Source organism: Dipodomys spectabilis, unplaced genomic scaffold (genome assembly GCF_019054845.1).
Source record: "Dipodomys spectabilis isolate Male_0828 unplaced genomic scaffold, ASM1905484v1 ptg000461l, whole genome shotgun sequence".
Classification (NCBI taxonomy): domain Eukaryota; kingdom Metazoa; phylum Chordata; class Mammalia; order Rodentia; family Heteromyidae; genus Dipodomys; species Dipodomys spectabilis.
This window is the reverse complement of record NW_024871138.1, coordinates 165,911-181,921: the sequence shown is the minus strand read 5'-3', so window position 1 is coordinate 181,921 and position 16,011 is coordinate 165,911. Positions and strand designations below refer to the sequence as shown.

Here is a 16,011-nt window from a genome sequence, read left to right as displayed (position 1 = left end):
GCCCGGCGCCGCGCGCCGGCTCGGGGTGACTGACAGGCTCTGCGGCCCATCCGCCCGGGCGGAAGCGGCCCCGGAGCACTTCCGCTTCCGGCGGGTGCCGCGCGTCCGCCGTCCCCCGTGCGCGCCCCCTGGTGCGCCCCGCCGGCCCCGTGCGCCCCGCCGGCCCCAGCGATGCCCCTGCACAGGTTCCCGCGCCACCTGTGGCCGCGCCTGCGGCTGCGGGACGGCATCTGCTCCCGCCTGCCCGCACACTTCCTGCGCTCGCTGGAGGACGAGCGGCCGCCCGCGCCCGTCCACTACCGACCCCACGGGGCCCGGTTCAAGATCCACCCCCGGAGCGGGCAGCGGGAGCGCGTGCAGGACGTGCCGGTCCCCCTGCACCGGCCGCCCGAGGCGCAGCGCGGGCTGTGGGGCGGCGAGGGCTGGATCCTGGGCTACAGATACGCCAACGACGACAAGGTGAGCGCGGGCCCGGCCTCCCCCGCCCCGGCCGCGGCCTCCCCCGCCCCGGCCCCGGCCTCCCCCGCCCCGGCCCCCCCGGCCTCTCCCCACCTCCGGCCCCGGCCTCCCCCCACCCCCGGCCCCGGCCTTCCCCGCCCCGGCCCCGGCCTCCCCCCGCCCCGGCCGCGGCCCCGGCCTCCCCCCACCCCCGGCCTCCCCCCACCCCCGGCCCCGGCCTCTCCCCACCCCCGGCCCCGGCCTCCCCCCACCCCCGGCCGCGGCCTCCCCCGCCCCGGCCCCCCGGCCTCTCCCCACCCCCGGCCCCGGCCTCCCCCGCCCCGGCCTCTCCCCACCCCGTCTCCCCGGGCTCCGGGCGGCCCCCGGCGTGGCGAACCAGCCGGGCACACCGGTTTGCTACGGCGTCCGGTGCGCCAAGGAGGTGGGGAGGAGAACCGCGCGGAAAACAGGCAAACATGGGCCCCGGGGTGTCCTGAGAGGAGGCTGCCGGGGACAGGCCTGGGCCCGGCCCAGCCCCCGGTGGATGGGAGGAGGCGCTGAGGGCCGCTGAGGCCCGCAGTAGCTTGCGGGCTGGGCTGGGCTGGGCTCCGTCGGTGGGGACAGAACTAGCCAGGCAGGCCCGCGTCAGCGGCTCAGCCCAGACCCGAGGACCACAGTTCAGAGCCAGCCAGCTGGGGCAGAAAAGCCCGTGGGACTATCTCCAGTAACTGTCAAAGAAGCTGGAAGTGGAGCTGGGGCTCCAGTGTAGAACTAGCCTTGATCACAAAAGCTCAGGGACAGGGCCCAGGCCCTGAGTTCAGGCCCCAGGACGGGGACACTCTGTCACTCACTCACACATACACAGACAAGGTAGGAAGGGGCTGGGCACTGGGGCCTGAAACTATAATCCTAGCTGTCTGGGGGACAGATCTGAAGATCAGCCTAGGCAGGCATTCTCGAGACTTTTATCTCTAGTTAGTTAGTACAAAGCCTTAAGTGGAAGTATGAGTCAAGGGGTAGAGCACCAGCCATGAGTGAAAAAGACAAGCAAGATCCCAAAGTCCTGAGTTCAAGCCCCTGTACCCAAACAAAAAGAGAAAAACAAGGAAAGCAGAGACAGCCTTGGCAGGGGCAGAGTCAGCCTCTGGTCTCTCTCCTAAGTCCTAGGAGAGGAGATGGTTGGAGCCCCGCCAGGCTTCCACCTTCCTTTTCATGTGGCCCTTGGGTTGCTTATGTTTCTGTCATCTGAGCACTTGGAACACATATCAGCAGGCTTGGGTCAAGGGAAGGAGAAGCCAGCCCTGAGGTTAGCGGCCAGGGTCAGCCCCAGGTCTAGAATCCCACAGCAGTGCGTATGAGGTAGAGCCTCCAGTGGGAGAAGCATGGGTAAGTGGGAGCCAGTGGCCCAGCCCAGGTCCCGTTTGCCCTGGAAGGGATTTACACTGAGGGAGTCTCTGTTGCACCTTCAGCTCTCAGCAAGAGTGAAGAAGGTGTGGAAGCCCCAGCTGTTCCAGCGGGAGCTGTACAGTGAGATCTTGGATAAGAAGTTCACTGTGACTGTCACCATGCGGACTTTGGATCTCATCGACAAGGCCTATGGGTTCGACTTCTATATCCTCAAGGCAAGGGGGCAGTGCATGTATAACAGGGCCTGCGGTCAGATTCCAGGAAGGCTCAGCATCTGGACACGGGCACATGGTTGGTGTTTGCCGTGGCCAGTACAAAACCGTGACCACATCCCACAGCAGCCCAAATGGGTCTTTGCTGCCCGCAGGAGGGATCTGAGTGAGCACAGCCTTCCGCTTCTGGCCTGCTCTGGGCTGGTGGGTGGGGGTGGTGGGGCACTGGCACAGCCCCTGGCCTTATGTGAGCCCCGTTCCAGACCCCAAAGGAGGACCTGTGCTCCAAGTTTGGGATGGATCTGAAGCGAGGTATGCTATTGAGGCTTGCCCGCCAGGACCCTCAGCTGCACCCGGATGACCCCGAACGGAGGGCAGCCATCTACAACAAGTACAAGGTGAGGGCTTCCCCTTGCCCTCCCTGCTGCTCCTGCCTGTTAGACACTGGGCTTCACTGAGCTCTCCGTTTGCCTGGCCAGGACTTTGCCATTCCAGAGGCGGAGGCCGAGTGGGTTGGCCTGACCATGGAGGAGGCTGTGGAGAAGCAGAGGCTCCTGGAAGAGAAGGTGAGCGCCGGGCTGCTGCCACCTTCCAGGTCAAGGGACAGACGGGTAGAGAGAGCCTGGGCTGGGGAGGGCCACACTTGCTGCTGTGTTTCTGTTCCCAAGAAGGGTCCGGGGCCTGTGGGGGCTGTTGGCTCAGGTAGCTGCCTGTGGCATTGGCAGCTAGCTGCCCACACTCACTCCACTTAGTGTGTATCTGTGACCCCAGGGCAGCCAGAGGCAGGCCTGTGACTCCTGTGTCCTTAAGGGAAGAAAGCCACCTGTGTAGGCGGTGCCTTCCACTGCCACAAGCAACCTCGTGTGACCCTGTCGCTGAGCCTGAGGGGCTCATTGGGCATCGACCCCATATCCACTGAGCAGTGGCCGCCAGCTGGTTCCCGCCTTTGCCAGAGCTCTAGCTGCTCTGGGCAAACGTGAGCCTCACTCCTACCCTCTCTCATCCAGGACCCCGTCCCCCTATTCAAGATCTATGTGGAGGAGCTGGTGGAGCAGCTTCAGCAGCAGGTCCTGTCAGAGCCCGCAGTGGTGCAGAAGATAGCCAGTGGGAAGTGACCACAGGGCTCAGCTTCCTCTCGGCCACATCCTGGAGTGGCCGCGCGGGTTCCTGTGTACTGGCCACACGGGGTAGTCTTTTCAGAGGCCCTAGGGGGCATTGGAGACCTGGAACTAAGCAGTGGCCGTCTAGGTGGGTAGATGGTGGCTGGCAGCATTTATTGTGCCTGTGGGTCTGGAAGTGAGTAAACGGAATCCAGCTGCCTGTGTGCTCTTCCTGGGGCTTCTTTTGGTGTTTGTCTTTTTTCTGTTGGAAAGGGGCCTGCATAATTTATAATTTATAATCTAAGGTGTAGCAGAATGGACTCATTTCTTCCCATTACACATACCTCCCTGTCTGTTCTAGAATGTTCTCCAGAATAGGAGAGGCTGAGGCTTGGCTTGCGCCTAGGAAGGTCCCTGTGGTGTCCTGTACAGAACCGGAGGCAGTGGGGCCCAGTGGTCTTGCAGGGGCTCCCGCCGCTGGCCTCTGCCACGCCCCGCCCTTCGGATCCACTCCTGGGCCTGACCTGCCCTGGCGTATCCCAGCCCTTCCCTGGAGGGGAAGGAGGCCCATTCTGGTCTCAGGAAAACAAGCTGTACGTAGGGGAGGAGGTGCTAATCACATCACAGCTGGTGAAAGGAAGATCCCGAAGGATCACATAGCTTCCCTGCCAGGCAGGGAAGGTTAGTAAGAGTCAGGGCCTGTCTTAGGGTCAGAGCCCAGGGAAACACCCACAGTTACCTGTCCATGTTGGTCTCCCAGCCCCCAAGGTCCCAGTACTTCCACATTCCAGTGCCATGTAACCTCCCTGCCATGTGAACAATTATTTTTTAATTCTTTCTTGGCAGTTGTGGGCTTGAACTCTGGGCTCTTCAGCTCAAGGCGAGCGCTCTACCACTTGAGCCATAGTGCCACTTCCAGTTTTCTGGTGGTTAATAGGACGTAAGAGTCCCACAGACTTTCCTGCCCGGGCTGGCTTTGAACTGCAATCCTCAGATCTCAGCCTCTTTAGTAGCTTAGGTTACAGGCATGAGCCACTGGCGCCAGACTAGACAGTTCTTTTAAAATTGTATCCAAAACACTCAGCTAGCTCTTGATGTGGCTCTGATGGCCCACAGGGGTCTGTTAGTTGTCTAAAAGGGTTGGTGTGGTTCTTAGGCCTTAGCTTCACTCCGTTTGGGGGTGTTTTCTTTCTTTTTTTTATTTTTATTTTTTGCCAGTCTTGGGACTTGAAATCAAGGCCTGGGCACTGTTCCTGTGCTTTTTGCTCAAGGCTAGCACTGTACCACTTGAGCCACAGACCCACTCTTGGCTTTTTCTGTGTATGTGGTACTCAGGAATCGAACCCAGGGCTTCCTGTACTTCAAGCACTCTACCACACTAAGCCACCTTCCAAGCCCCAATGGCTGTCCCATTTTTGCTCAAGGTTGAGCCCTGAGCCCCAGTTCCACTTCTGGATTACAGGTGTGACCCACTAGCATCCAGTATCCATTGTTTTAAATTTAAGCCAGTCTTTCCTACCCTTGGGCTTGAACCCCTGGCTCACTGATGGGCCCGCCTTACCTTCTTCAGAGACAAGGCCTAGTCAAACAGGACTTGGAGGGTTTTGTGGTGTGTGTGTGTATTTTTTAAATCATAGGGTCAGCTAAGCTGGCCTCAAACGATCAATTCTGTCTTAGCCTCCAAAAGTGCTGAGATTACAAGCATGTACCTCAGTGGTTGTCTGGGGCCTGGAGTGTCTCTTTTGTCAGCTTTCCAGGGTCTGGCTTAGAGGGAGGGGCAGTAAGAGTGGGGTAGGGGCCAGGCGGGCTGAGGCTCTTAGGTTGAAGACAAGGGCCTCTTGTCTTCCTTGGGCAGTCCTGCTCTGGGCACGTGTCTGTATCCAGTTCCATGCACTCGGGATTGTGGTCCGGCTCTGGGGTGTGGGGGTTATTGAGAGGTGGCCCAGGCTGCCGATGAGATAATTCGAGTCTAAGCGCAGCGAGTCCCTGCCGCTTGCTTGCCTTGAAGCGTGGCATTGCTCACTCTTCTGCGGGGCAGGCGGGAATCGACCAGGCTCTGTCCCCACGGAGGTCGCATCAGTGTTACCACGCTCTCACACACCCCTGACTCAGTCAACATGATGGAGTTCAGTGAATGGTGGGCTCACAGTGGCCAGGATATAGGTGAGGCCCACTGCACTGCTTCTGTCCAATTTGCTCTGTCCCTGGAGCTGTCTGGAGGAACCTCAGCGTGAGGCAGAGGAGACACAGTGTAGGTGCTCACTGAGCAAGCTCGTGTTCACCTGTGGGACTCGGAACTGAGCCGCAGGCCACTGGAGCTAGCCTAGGACGCGCCCTGTCTGCATTTCCCTGCCGGCCATGTGTCCTGCCCTTTTCCCTCCAGGTCTTGGCCAGTCCAGTTCACTGAGCTGCCCTCATTTCTTCCCTACATGGACCACACCTGAGAGTCTAGCGTGAGGAAGGGTTGTGCCTGCAATGGGGGAGGTGTTGACCAAAGCCAAACCAACAAGCCACTGCTGCCCCTGCTGGCTGTGATGGGAGCTCATGATAGTGGAGACACACCTTGTGTCCCAGGGATTAGTTGAGTCCATACGTGACTGTGACAGCAGTCTGAGGTAGGCTTCAAAGTTAAAAGAAGCCGAACGGGGCGCCGTGGCTCACGCCTGTCATCCTAGCTACCCCGGAGGCTGAGATCTGAGGATCACAGTTCAAAGCCAGCCCGGGCAGGAAAGTCCGTGAAACTCTTTATCTCCAATAAACCACCAGAAAACCCGAAGTGGTGCTGTGGCTCAAGTGGGGTAGAGCACGTGCCTTGAGCTGAAGAGCTGAGGGACAGCACCCAGGCCCAGAGTTCAAGGCCCATGACCGACCAAAAAAAAAAAAAAAAGCAGGTAGCCGAACTGGAAAAGATTAGGGTGAGCTCAAGCCTATAACCCTAGATATTCATAAGGCTGAGATCTGAGGATTGCAGTTCAAAGCCAGCTGGCAGGAAGGTTGGTGAGACTGATTATCCACCAAAAAGTTGGGAAGTAGAGCTGTGGCGCAAGTGGTAGAGTGCCGACCTTGAACAAAAAAGCTAGGAGACAGCATCCCCAGTATGAGGACAAAAAAAGATGAAGGTGGACCATTGCTGGATGCGCCTCTCTTGGGGCTGGTGAGACGAGGCCAAGAAGGTAGGTCCTCTGCCACCCATGGCAGGCGTACAGGACACAATTGGCCCAGGCCAGAGCTCTGTACCTGATGCCTTCACCAAGACCCTCACCTGTTCCTGAGCCCCACTCAGGTACTCAGTTGCTGAGGCCTGGTAGGAGAGGCAGGGCAGTGAGCCTGTGGAGTTATCTGGACGCACCTTTGTCCCCATTCTTCCCCCATTTGATGCGGGTGACCAGGAGTGGCCAGAGGCCCACCTGTATGCCAAGCATACCTGTGCAGGGTGCTTGTCTTCATGCTCTTTAATCCCCTTCTCTGTCTGCTACCCTCACAGCTTGCCCACAGCTCAGACCTGAACTCCCGGCATGAGGGGCCGGTTGTAATGGAGTCCCTGGCTCCCTCCCACCCTCAAGCTGGAAGCCTGGTCTCACTGAACACACTGCAGCATAGGCCGCACACCATTCAGCTCCTCTGTAACTCCCCAGGTTCATCCTGTGCTCCAGGATGACCCTTTCCCTCACTCCTGTAGATAAACTAGGCTACCGCGGCCTCTACCCTCCCTCTGCGTGGATTGTCTGTGGCGGCTTCCATAGTACAGCCAGGAGGCCTTAAAGGCAAGGTGCCCATCCCTGTGAAGGAGGATAGCTCAGGTGGCCATGTCTGGAAGCTGGCGAAGCAGCCCAGCTCTACCCATACCTAGTCCTGACCACCTCCAGCCAGACCTGTCCACAGCCCAGATCTACCCATACACTAGCCCTGACCAGCTCCAGCCAGACCTGTCCACAGCCCAGATCTACCCATACACTAGCCCTGACCAGCTCTAGCCAGACCTGTCCACAGCCCAGATCTACCCATACACTAGTCCTGACCAGCTCCAGCCAGACCTGTCCACAGCCCAGCTCTACCCATATACTAGTCCTGACCAGCTCCAGCCAGACCTGTCCACAGCCCAGATCTACCCATACACTAGCCCTGACCAGCTCCAGCCAGACCTGTCCACAGCTGATTCCTGGGAACTAACCCAGCCGGCCCTGAGTCCACTCCCTTAGGCGAGAGAGATCCTAGACTCACGTTCCTCTCTCTCTCACCCACGTGCACGCATGCACGCAGCACCCCTCACCCCTCTGGCTTGGCAGAGGCCTCCTCACTGACAGGTCTTTCCCCTGAAGCTGAGCTCATGCGTCTTGAAACCCTGAGGCAGCTCTTGGCCACATCCTGCTCAGCAGGTTCAGCCTGGGCTCAGGCTAGAAAGTGGGGTTCAGCCTGCTAGAGCTCGGAAGGGGGCTATTCTTGGCTGTCACAGAAACGAGATGTTTCTGCTGAGATGTCTTGGTGTCTGTAGGGCCTAAGGGGTCAGTCCAAGGGGGAGTGACATGTGGCTCTGCTGCCAAGAACCCCGTCTGGACGACCCCTGACAGGGACATTGGGGAGTGCTTTGCCAGGCTGCTGTGGGCAGGCTCTGCGGGCGCAAGCTCTCTGCACACTAGAGGGCGCAGCAGTCAAGGGAAGGACAGGTGCTAAGTCAGGTGTGTGGCCGAGGGCCAATTTGTCTCCCAACCTGGGAACCAGGCTCCAGAGTCTTGCCAGTAGAGACCTAAGGGCTGCAAGAAAGAGCAACACCATGGCCAGCGCCTCGGGAGGCTCTGGGGAGGAGCCTCTGCCTGGTGTTCAGCCCGCAGTGGCCCACACAAGTGTGGTAGAGTGGTTTATGGTCAGAGATACAGCTACAGGCTCTTTTCCATCTGAAGTAAATTGAGAAGTTGACTGCCCACCTGTGGGGACTTCTCCTTTCCCACCACAGTCCCTGCTCACGGCTTCTCCACCCAACTGGGCCCGGCCTCCATCCCCTGGGGCAAGCCTGACCTGAAGTCCTGTCAGCAGGGCTGCAAAGTTCACTGCTCCTGCCGCGGTCAAGGAGTCAGACAGAGCATGGAACAGCCTCGGACAGGCCTGAGGGGCAGAGACCCCCATACACTGGACATGAAGTACACAAAAACGCCGAACGGCTGGCGTGGGAGTGACTGCCGCCCACCCACACCTGGCTACCCCTCTGAGGGCCTGGCATGGGCCTCCTGGCAGCATTGCCTGCTCCCTCAGCAGTCAGGAGTGGCTGGGGGGGTGGCGGTGTCTAAAGGGGCTGGTTGCCATGGCTACCATAGGGTTTCGAGGCCTGTCATCTGGTCCCTGCCTCAGCCAATCGGCGGCAGGAGCCCGAGCTGCAGCCTAGAGTCACGCTTCTGCCTCCCAGCCACACAGTGGCCAAGAGCAGGGACCCGCTTCCTGGAGTGGCTCAAAGTGTTTGGACAGACGGACGGCCAAGCCCACCATGGCGGACAGCAGGACGGTGGGGCACGAGCAGACACACGGAGCCAGGCAGGTGAGGTAAGCCAGGTGGGTGGACAGATGGATGGACAAATAGGTGGACAGGTAGACTTAGGTGGTCCTAGCACTCCATTGTTCTTGTGGTTATAGCCCTGCCCTCAGCCCACCTTAACCTCATGCGCGCGCGTGCACACACACACACACACATCCGCTCCCCTACACCCTGTATCCACTCCCTGCGTTACCCAAGGAAGGGTCAGGAGAGGAGACAAAGGAACGAGCACGAGGCCGAAGGAAGCCCACCGTACCAAGGACCTGAAAACCGCCCTGGTAGGTCCCCCACATCAGATTTCACACACAGGCCCGTCAAAGACCGCGCCCTCCCCCCACCCCACCCCCCCAACTGCATCTGGTCCTGTGTCTAGGCTGGGTAATATGTCGGCACAATTTGCGGGGCATTTTCTTTTGAGAAAGAAAAAAGAGAAGAAAAAGCAGGAAAAAAAATTAACCTATAATGGGAGTCCAGACAGATCAGAAGCACCAAATCCCATTACTCGGGACTTGAGAGCAGGCCCGCCCCGGCAGCTGCGACTAACAGCTTGTCAATGGGGTCCCCTTTGGAGATCAAAGGAGGGCCTGCATGCTGTGAGTGTGTGTGTGCGCGCGCGCGCGTGTGCACGCGTGCGGGCCGGGACCCATGGTGCCGCCCTCCATGGTGCCCACGTCCTTGCTGCTGTGTGTGGCACGCGCAGACGCAGTGTGCTGGGCCGGGCCAGTGCTCACGCTCTTTGGGAAGTGGTCCTAGACAGGCCTCGTCCTCCCCGCCGCTGCCCCCCACTTGGGCCTTCACCATCCTCTAGTATCTAGCCCCTCATGTTCTGCTCGAGGACCTTGGGGGAGCTGAAAATGCAGACGTGCTCCTTAGCAGCACTGTGTGTGAGAAGGGGCTGTGTACAACCATAGCAAGGTCCCCTGCTGCCCACAGAGGCCTTGAGCTCCCAGCTGACCTAAAAAGTGCATCCTGGGGGTTCAAAGCTGCTGTCCATACAATTGTTAGCTTATTAGGGAACTCTGAGAGGCAAATCTTTTAATCCACTGTGGCTAATCCAGTGTACTTTTGTTTGCCACCATAGATTCTACAGCAACAAAGAGACTATGGGGACCCTGGCATACATAATCACATACTTAGAATTTGGCCACAGTGATGACAGGGCTCCTAGGCAGCTGAGAGCCATCTCAGGTAGCAGCAGAGGACACAGGGAGGAGGCGAGGCCTAGGTGGGCTATGGGGGTGGGCAGCTGGGAAGTACCTTGGCTATCAGGACACTGTCTGCCAGCTTGAGTGGTGGCAGCTGGTCTGTGGATGGGATTGCAGGTTTGAGGAATCTCTGGGCTGAGACAGTTGGAATGTAAAATGGTACAGAAGTACTGGGATCTTAGCAGGACAGAGCCTGGCAGGGTGAAAAAAGCCACCTAGGTTAAGTAACAGAGGGACAAAGGCTCCAAGTTAGTGAGGTGGGCAAGTTGGAAATAAGTGGCCTAGTGTGTAGGGATGCACAACTCTTAACTGCTGAGGCCCACAGGGGTGTCACAGGCCCAGGGCCTGGAGGTGGGGTGACCTGCAGGCTCCTGCCTCTTCCAGTGGCCCTTCTGGACACCAGGCCTGGGTCCTATCCAGCAGGCCCTGACCTGCCACCCATGGCTCAAAGTGGTAGAATGCTAGCCTTGAGCAACAAAGTTCAAGGACAAGAGCCAGATCCTGAGTTCAAGCCCCATGACTGGGGGTGGAGGGGGGTAAGTAGCACGAGAGGATGAGGCCCTGAGTTTAAGCCTTACTGCTGGCACAAGAAACAAAAAAAGAGATAGCCAGGCGCTGGTGGCTCACACCTCTAATCCTAGATACTCAGGAGGCTGAGATGTGAGGATCACGGCTCAAAGCCAGCCAGGGCAGAAAAGTCCTTGAGACTCTTATCTCCAATTAACTGCCAGAAAACCAAAAGCGGCGCTGAGGCTCAAAGTGCTACAGTGCTAGCCTTGAGCAAAAAGAGCTCAGGGACAGCACCTAGGACCCATGGGAAGCAACTGTGTCACCCATTTATGGCCCTCTAGCTTTTCTCCTCAGTGCTGTATCTCATGCATGGCTCCTAGTCCTTTATGGGACACAAACAAACTCTTACCTTCTTCCCTGAGCTCAAAGCTTGTGGAAAAAGAAGAAAGGTTGGTGCTGGTAGCTCATACCTGTGATCCTAGCTACTCAGCAGGCTGGGAATGGGGGATTGAAGTTGGAAACCAGCCTGGGCAGAAAAGTCTGTGAGACTCCAATTAACCACTAAAAAGTTGGAAGTGAAGATATGGCACAAGTGGTAGAACACTAGCCTGCAGTGAAAAAGCCAAGTAAGAGCAAGAATCCCTGAGTTTAAGCCCCAGTACTACATATACACACAAATAGAAGACTCAAGTGAGGGCTACCTGGTGCTGGGTTCATGGCTAGAACCCAAACTGACTGGCAGTGGGGACTGTCTAGACTTTATTTGTCAGGACTGGATCACCCAACTCCTTTCTCCTGGGTCCTTCCTCTGGGCCATTTTGGATCCAGACAATTGCCTAATTCAACAGCCAACTGAATGGCAAATAACCCAGTTAAGACCTGTCCAAGGTCTTCATTTGCTATCTATTGCTATAGCCCACAATTTTTTTTTTTTTGTCACTACATATCAGTCACTCTAAGAAGGCAAAAGTGGCTCAAGTGGTATAGTGCTAGCCTTGAACAAAAAGGCTAAATTGACAGTTCCCAGTCCCCAGTACCTACACAAGAAAAAAAGAAAGTCTCCATTAAGTGGATGAACATATTTAAGGCTTCTAAGTCTATTTTATTTCAAAGTACCCCTTTTTTATCTGCCTTGAAGAAAATAACTTCATTTCTGCTTTTGAGTTTTTTTATGTATCTCCTCTGGCTCCTGGAAAGAGCCGGAACAAATGTCATGAGATTTAGAATCCAAGTATAGTGGCAAACTGTTCCCAGCAAAGGGCTTTCGCATTTTAAAGTTCTCTGTGTATGAAAAGAGGATGCAAACTTTTCAGTTTCCCAATGCTGCCTTCCCTGCCTGCTTCTCCTTAAGAGTCTTCCTTAAGGCCTTGAGTAGAGGCTCCTGCCTCTTTATCCACCTCTTTGGCTCTCCTCCCCAGCACCTACACCACATTACCTTAATAGGGCTGCAGATTTTTTTTTTTTTTTTTGCCAGTCCTGGGGCTTGAACTCAGGGCCTGGGCACTGTCCCTGGACTGCTTCCGCTCAAGGCTAGCACTGTACCTACCACTTGAGCCTCAGCACTACTTCTGGCCTTTTCTGTGTATGTGGTACTGAGGAATTGAACTCCGGGCTTCGTGCATGCAAGGCAAGAACTCTACCACTAAGCCACAGTCCCAGCCCTCTCCAGACTTCTTGACTCACTTTCTTTCCCTTCAGGGCAAGGACTCTGAGGAGCTGGAGGCCCAAGGGTCCTGTTCTGGCCCCAGGGCATGGGGATACACACCGCCATGGGCTAGCAGGAGGGTGGACTCATACTCAACTTCAAGACCCTGGCCTGACCGAAGCAGCAGCTCTACAGAACCAAGGCAAGTGTTGGGGTCTGGGTTTGGGAGTGCGGTGGCAGCACAAAGCCAATACCTGAGGGGTCCTGCCATCTGTCCACTCCACCTGGGACTGCCTCATCCTACAGAGGTCTGCTTTGCCACGAGGGCTATCTACTGCCCACCCAGTAGTCATCTACTGTCTCTTCTGAGGCTGAATTTGCCGCCCACTGTTCTGCAGGGGTCTCCAGTGTGTAGCACGTGGGACTTGGGGCTGTCCTAGCTGGAAGCGGGTGTGTGACTCCTGCTACCAGGATCCAGTGGCCTTGTGCTGGCTTCGCTCTATGCTCTGCGGATAGCCCTTTCCCTGACCCGAGGCATGCTGATGGGCCTGAGAGCATCCCTTGGAAGGTTGGGATGCCCCGGTAGGCTGTGAATATGCTGCTCCTTCCCCTCGCATAGCAACCTTGGGCACTCTATACCGTGTCTCTGTAGGCAGGCTGCAGGGGGCTGCGCACCGGCGGGCAGCTGGGTGGGAGTCCGAGGCCAGGATTGCTGTGCACGCCTTGGAGCTGCGAAGGATGAAGGGCTGGGCTCTGAGGGCGGCAGTGCCCGAGAGCAGGCACAGCAGTGACCTGTTACAGTCAATGGCCATGGGTCTCCAGGGCGGGCGGTGACCGCCAGGAGCTCCGGAGGCCAAGGCGGAGGGCGGGCGAGGCGCCGGCCGGGGTGGGGCCCGTGAGGCCCCAGGAAGCCGGGCTGTCGCGGCGCTCGCGGCCTTCCCGGAGGCCGAGGCCGGGGCGGGCCCCGAGCCGCGCCGCCTCCGACAGGCCGGGCGGGGCGCCGCGGCCCAGGGGCAGGACGGCACTGTGGGCATAGATACAAGGGAACTCTAGTCTGGCCCTTAGCTGGTGCTGGGAGAAACCCAGCGCCCCAGCGCCGCCCGCCGCTCTCGGGAGACCGCGGCTTCCGGCGAACGGCACGGCGGAGCATGCGCCTGCGCGCTGAGGGCCGGCCGGCTGGGAGGGCGGGGCTTCCGCCTGCGCGCTGAGGGCCGGGAGGGCGGGGCCTCCGCCTGCGCGCTGTAGGGCCGGCCGGGAGGGCGGGGCCTCCGCCCGCATGCTGTGGACAGGCCGGGAGGGGCGGGGCCTCCGCCTGCGCGCTGAGAGACTGGCCTGGAGGGCGGGGCCTCGGCCTGCGCGCTGAGAGACTGGCCGGAGGGGCGGAGCCTCGGCCTGCGCGCTGAGGGACTGGCCGGAGGGGCGGGGTCTCGGCCTGCGCGCTGAGAGGCTGGACGGAGGGGCGGGGCCTCGGCCTGCGCGCCTGCTGAGGGGCTGGCCGAAGGGGCGGGGCCTCGGCCTGCGCGCCTGCTGAGGGGCTGGCCGGAGGGGCGGGGCCTCGGCCTGCGCGCCTGCTGAGGCGCTGGCCGGAGGGGCGGGGCCTCGGCCTGCGCGCCTGCTGAGGCGCTGGCCGGAGGGGCGGGGCCTCGGCCTGCGCGCCTGCTGAGGGGCTGGCCGGAGGGGCGGGGCCTCGGCCTGCGCGCCTGCTGAGGGGCTGGCCGGAGGGGCGGGGCCTCGGCCTGCGCGCCTGCTGAGGGGCTGGCCGGAGGGGCGGGCACGGGGGAGCGGTCAAGGGGCCAGGGCCGGACGGCCCAGCCCCCGGCCTGCCCACCGACAGCCCCACTCCTGGGAAATCTGTGCAAGTGACGGAGCCTCCGGTTCACGGTCCGCCAGCCGGGAGCCCGGACCCGCGCACCCCAGGCCGCGGGCTAGGCCTGCGGACACCGGCCTCGCGAGTCCGGGGCTGACGGACGTCCAGGTCGTCCTCCGCGGTGTGCCGCAGAGAAACCCTGCCACTGCCTACCGCACGGCCTCGGTTCGTGGGCACTGTCCGACCGCGCCGCTCCCACGCTCCTCGGTCGGAGCCCGGGCCGGGTCCGCCGCGCTCGGGCGTGGCCGTCTTCCAGCGGCCGCCCGCACGGACGGCCTCCCAGCGTTGCCTGGCCCGCGCAGAGGCCCCGCCCCGCGCAGAGGCCCCGCCCCGCGCAGAGGCCCCGCCCCGCGCAGAGGCCCCGCCCCGCGCAGAGGCCCCGCCCCGCGCTCACCCCGTCCCCTCGCTCCCGCCCGCGGCCCCGCCCTGCGCCCGAGGTCCCGCCCCCGCACTTCCGGGCTGCGCCGGCGGGGGCGCTCGGGTGGGTTAGGGCTGCGGGCTCCGGGAAGCGGCCGCGGCCGTCGCTACCTCTGCCGCAGGGGCCCCACTCCAGTCGGGCCGGAGCCGCGTCCCCGTGGGGCGGGAGGTGAAAGCGGGCGGCCGGGCCTCGGCGGCGCTCCGCGGCCTGCTCCGCGCCGCCTCCGGGCCTCGGGCCGCTGAGCCGCCCGCCGGGATGGGGGCCGCCCCGGGCCGCGCCCCCGCCGGGGCCCGCCCGCCGGGCCGCCGCTGAGCGCATGGGCCGCGCCGCGTCGGGAGCCGGGCCCGGGGCCGCGACGCCGCCGCCGCCGCGCGCCGGTGAGTAGTGCGGGGCCGCCGGGCGCGCTCCTCGGGCGCGAGGGCCCGCCGCCCGCGGCCGCCGGTGTAGGCCGCGCTAGGCCGGCGGACGCAGACCCGGAAGACGGGCGCGCGGGCTGCGGGCCGGAGGCGTGTCAGCGCGGGCCGCGTCGGCCCGGAGCCCGCGGGGCGGGTGCGTGCGGGGCGCGGCCGCGGGGGCCTGGCGTGCCGGCGCGGAGGCCGGCGTGAGGGGCCCCGGCCCGGCCTGCCGGGAAAGGGTCCGGACGTCGGGGCGTGCGACGGGGTGGCGGCCCGGGAGACGCAGGTGTGTGTGTGCGCGTGCGCGCGCGCGCGCCTCCGGGCCCCGGGGACAGAAAGTGTGCGGGCCCGGCCCTCCCTGGAAAAAGTTGGAAGGAGGGAGTGAAATCCCCGGACGGTCCTCTCTGGGTCCAGGCTGTGGGTCCCCTGGCTGGACGCCATTGTTCTGACGTCTGCACCCCTTCAGGTTGGTCCTGTCTCTTGGGGTTCTCCCTCCTCCGTTCTGCCCTTCCCGCACACACCCGCCCCCTCCAGTGAAACTAGAGCTGCACACTTGAGCTGGGCGGTAGACAGCAGAGCAGTGATACATCATCCTCTGGGGAGTCTTCTCAGTGCGTTTCCAAGATAACTTATGAAGGGTTCTCACTGTTCTGTGCACCCCTCCTTTTCGCACCCCTCCTTGTGCTGGTTCTCTGGACTTACAGGTCCTGTCTCAATACCTGGGTTTAGTTTTAGGAACTTGCATTCGAGGCTGGGAAAATAAATAAAGCCATGTTTTCGTTTGAGGTTCAGCGCGTTGACTAGTCAGATTTCTTATTTCAGAGACGCTAGTGTTTGCGGGGAGGATTACATTGGCCATTGAAAATTTTATGTGATGAGCATATGGATTATATGTGAAAGCAGTAACCCAGGCTCTTAAATAATTTAACTGACAGACAGTTGGGGAAAGGTCAGTCATGCTGATATCTCTACACTCAATGTAAATCAGAAGCCTCAAGTTGCACAAGTGAAACACATACATACACATAGCTAGAAAGCATCAAACCTGTGGCCCTGGGCTCCAGAGCTGTATGCTGTATCAGATTTATACATTACCTCTATGGAATCAGTTTACAGGTTGTGGTTATAGGTCCAGATTTGAAGTTGTGGGCATTAGACTCTCACCCACTTAGCTTAGCTATTGTATGTGCGATATGTATATGTGTGCCCTAAATGCAGTTTGTTCTCGTGGCAGCCTAGAGGTGTAGGGAATTGGAGTGCTTCAGTAGTTTATGGAGATGTCCATGTGCT

The 16,011-nt window shown here is 60.2% G+C and overlaps 2 protein-coding genes across 4 annotated transcripts in view; both read left to right on the top strand.

Moving 5' to 3' along the window:
• Positions 1–124: 124 nt before the first annotated feature.
• On the top strand, positions 125–3,377 carry Mrpl28 (mitochondrial ribosomal protein L28). Its single transcript, XM_042668666.1, has 5 exons — positions 125–459; positions 1,908–2,060; positions 2,321–2,455; positions 2,537–2,623; positions 3,065–3,377. Exons 1-5 carry the CDS (start codon positions 172–174, stop codon positions 3,170–3,172), a joined length of 771 nt encoding a protein of 256 aa, XP_042524600.1. The 5' UTR covers positions 125–171; the 3' UTR covers positions 3,173–3,377.
• Positions 3,378–14,628: 11,251 nt separating this feature from the next.
• Positions 14,629–16,011, top strand: part of Axin1 (axin 1) — a 36,248-nt gene continuing 34,865 nt past the window's right edge. Inside the window, exon 1 of one of the 3 annotated variants that reach the window (XM_042668642.1) lies at positions 14,629–14,703. The gene's annotated coding sequence lies outside the window, so the exon portion shown is untranslated. Of the gene's footprint in view, positions 14,704–15,030; positions 15,188–16,011 lie in introns of those variants that run through there. The other 2 variants (XM_042668641.1, XM_042668644.1) reach the window with 2 other exon arrangements.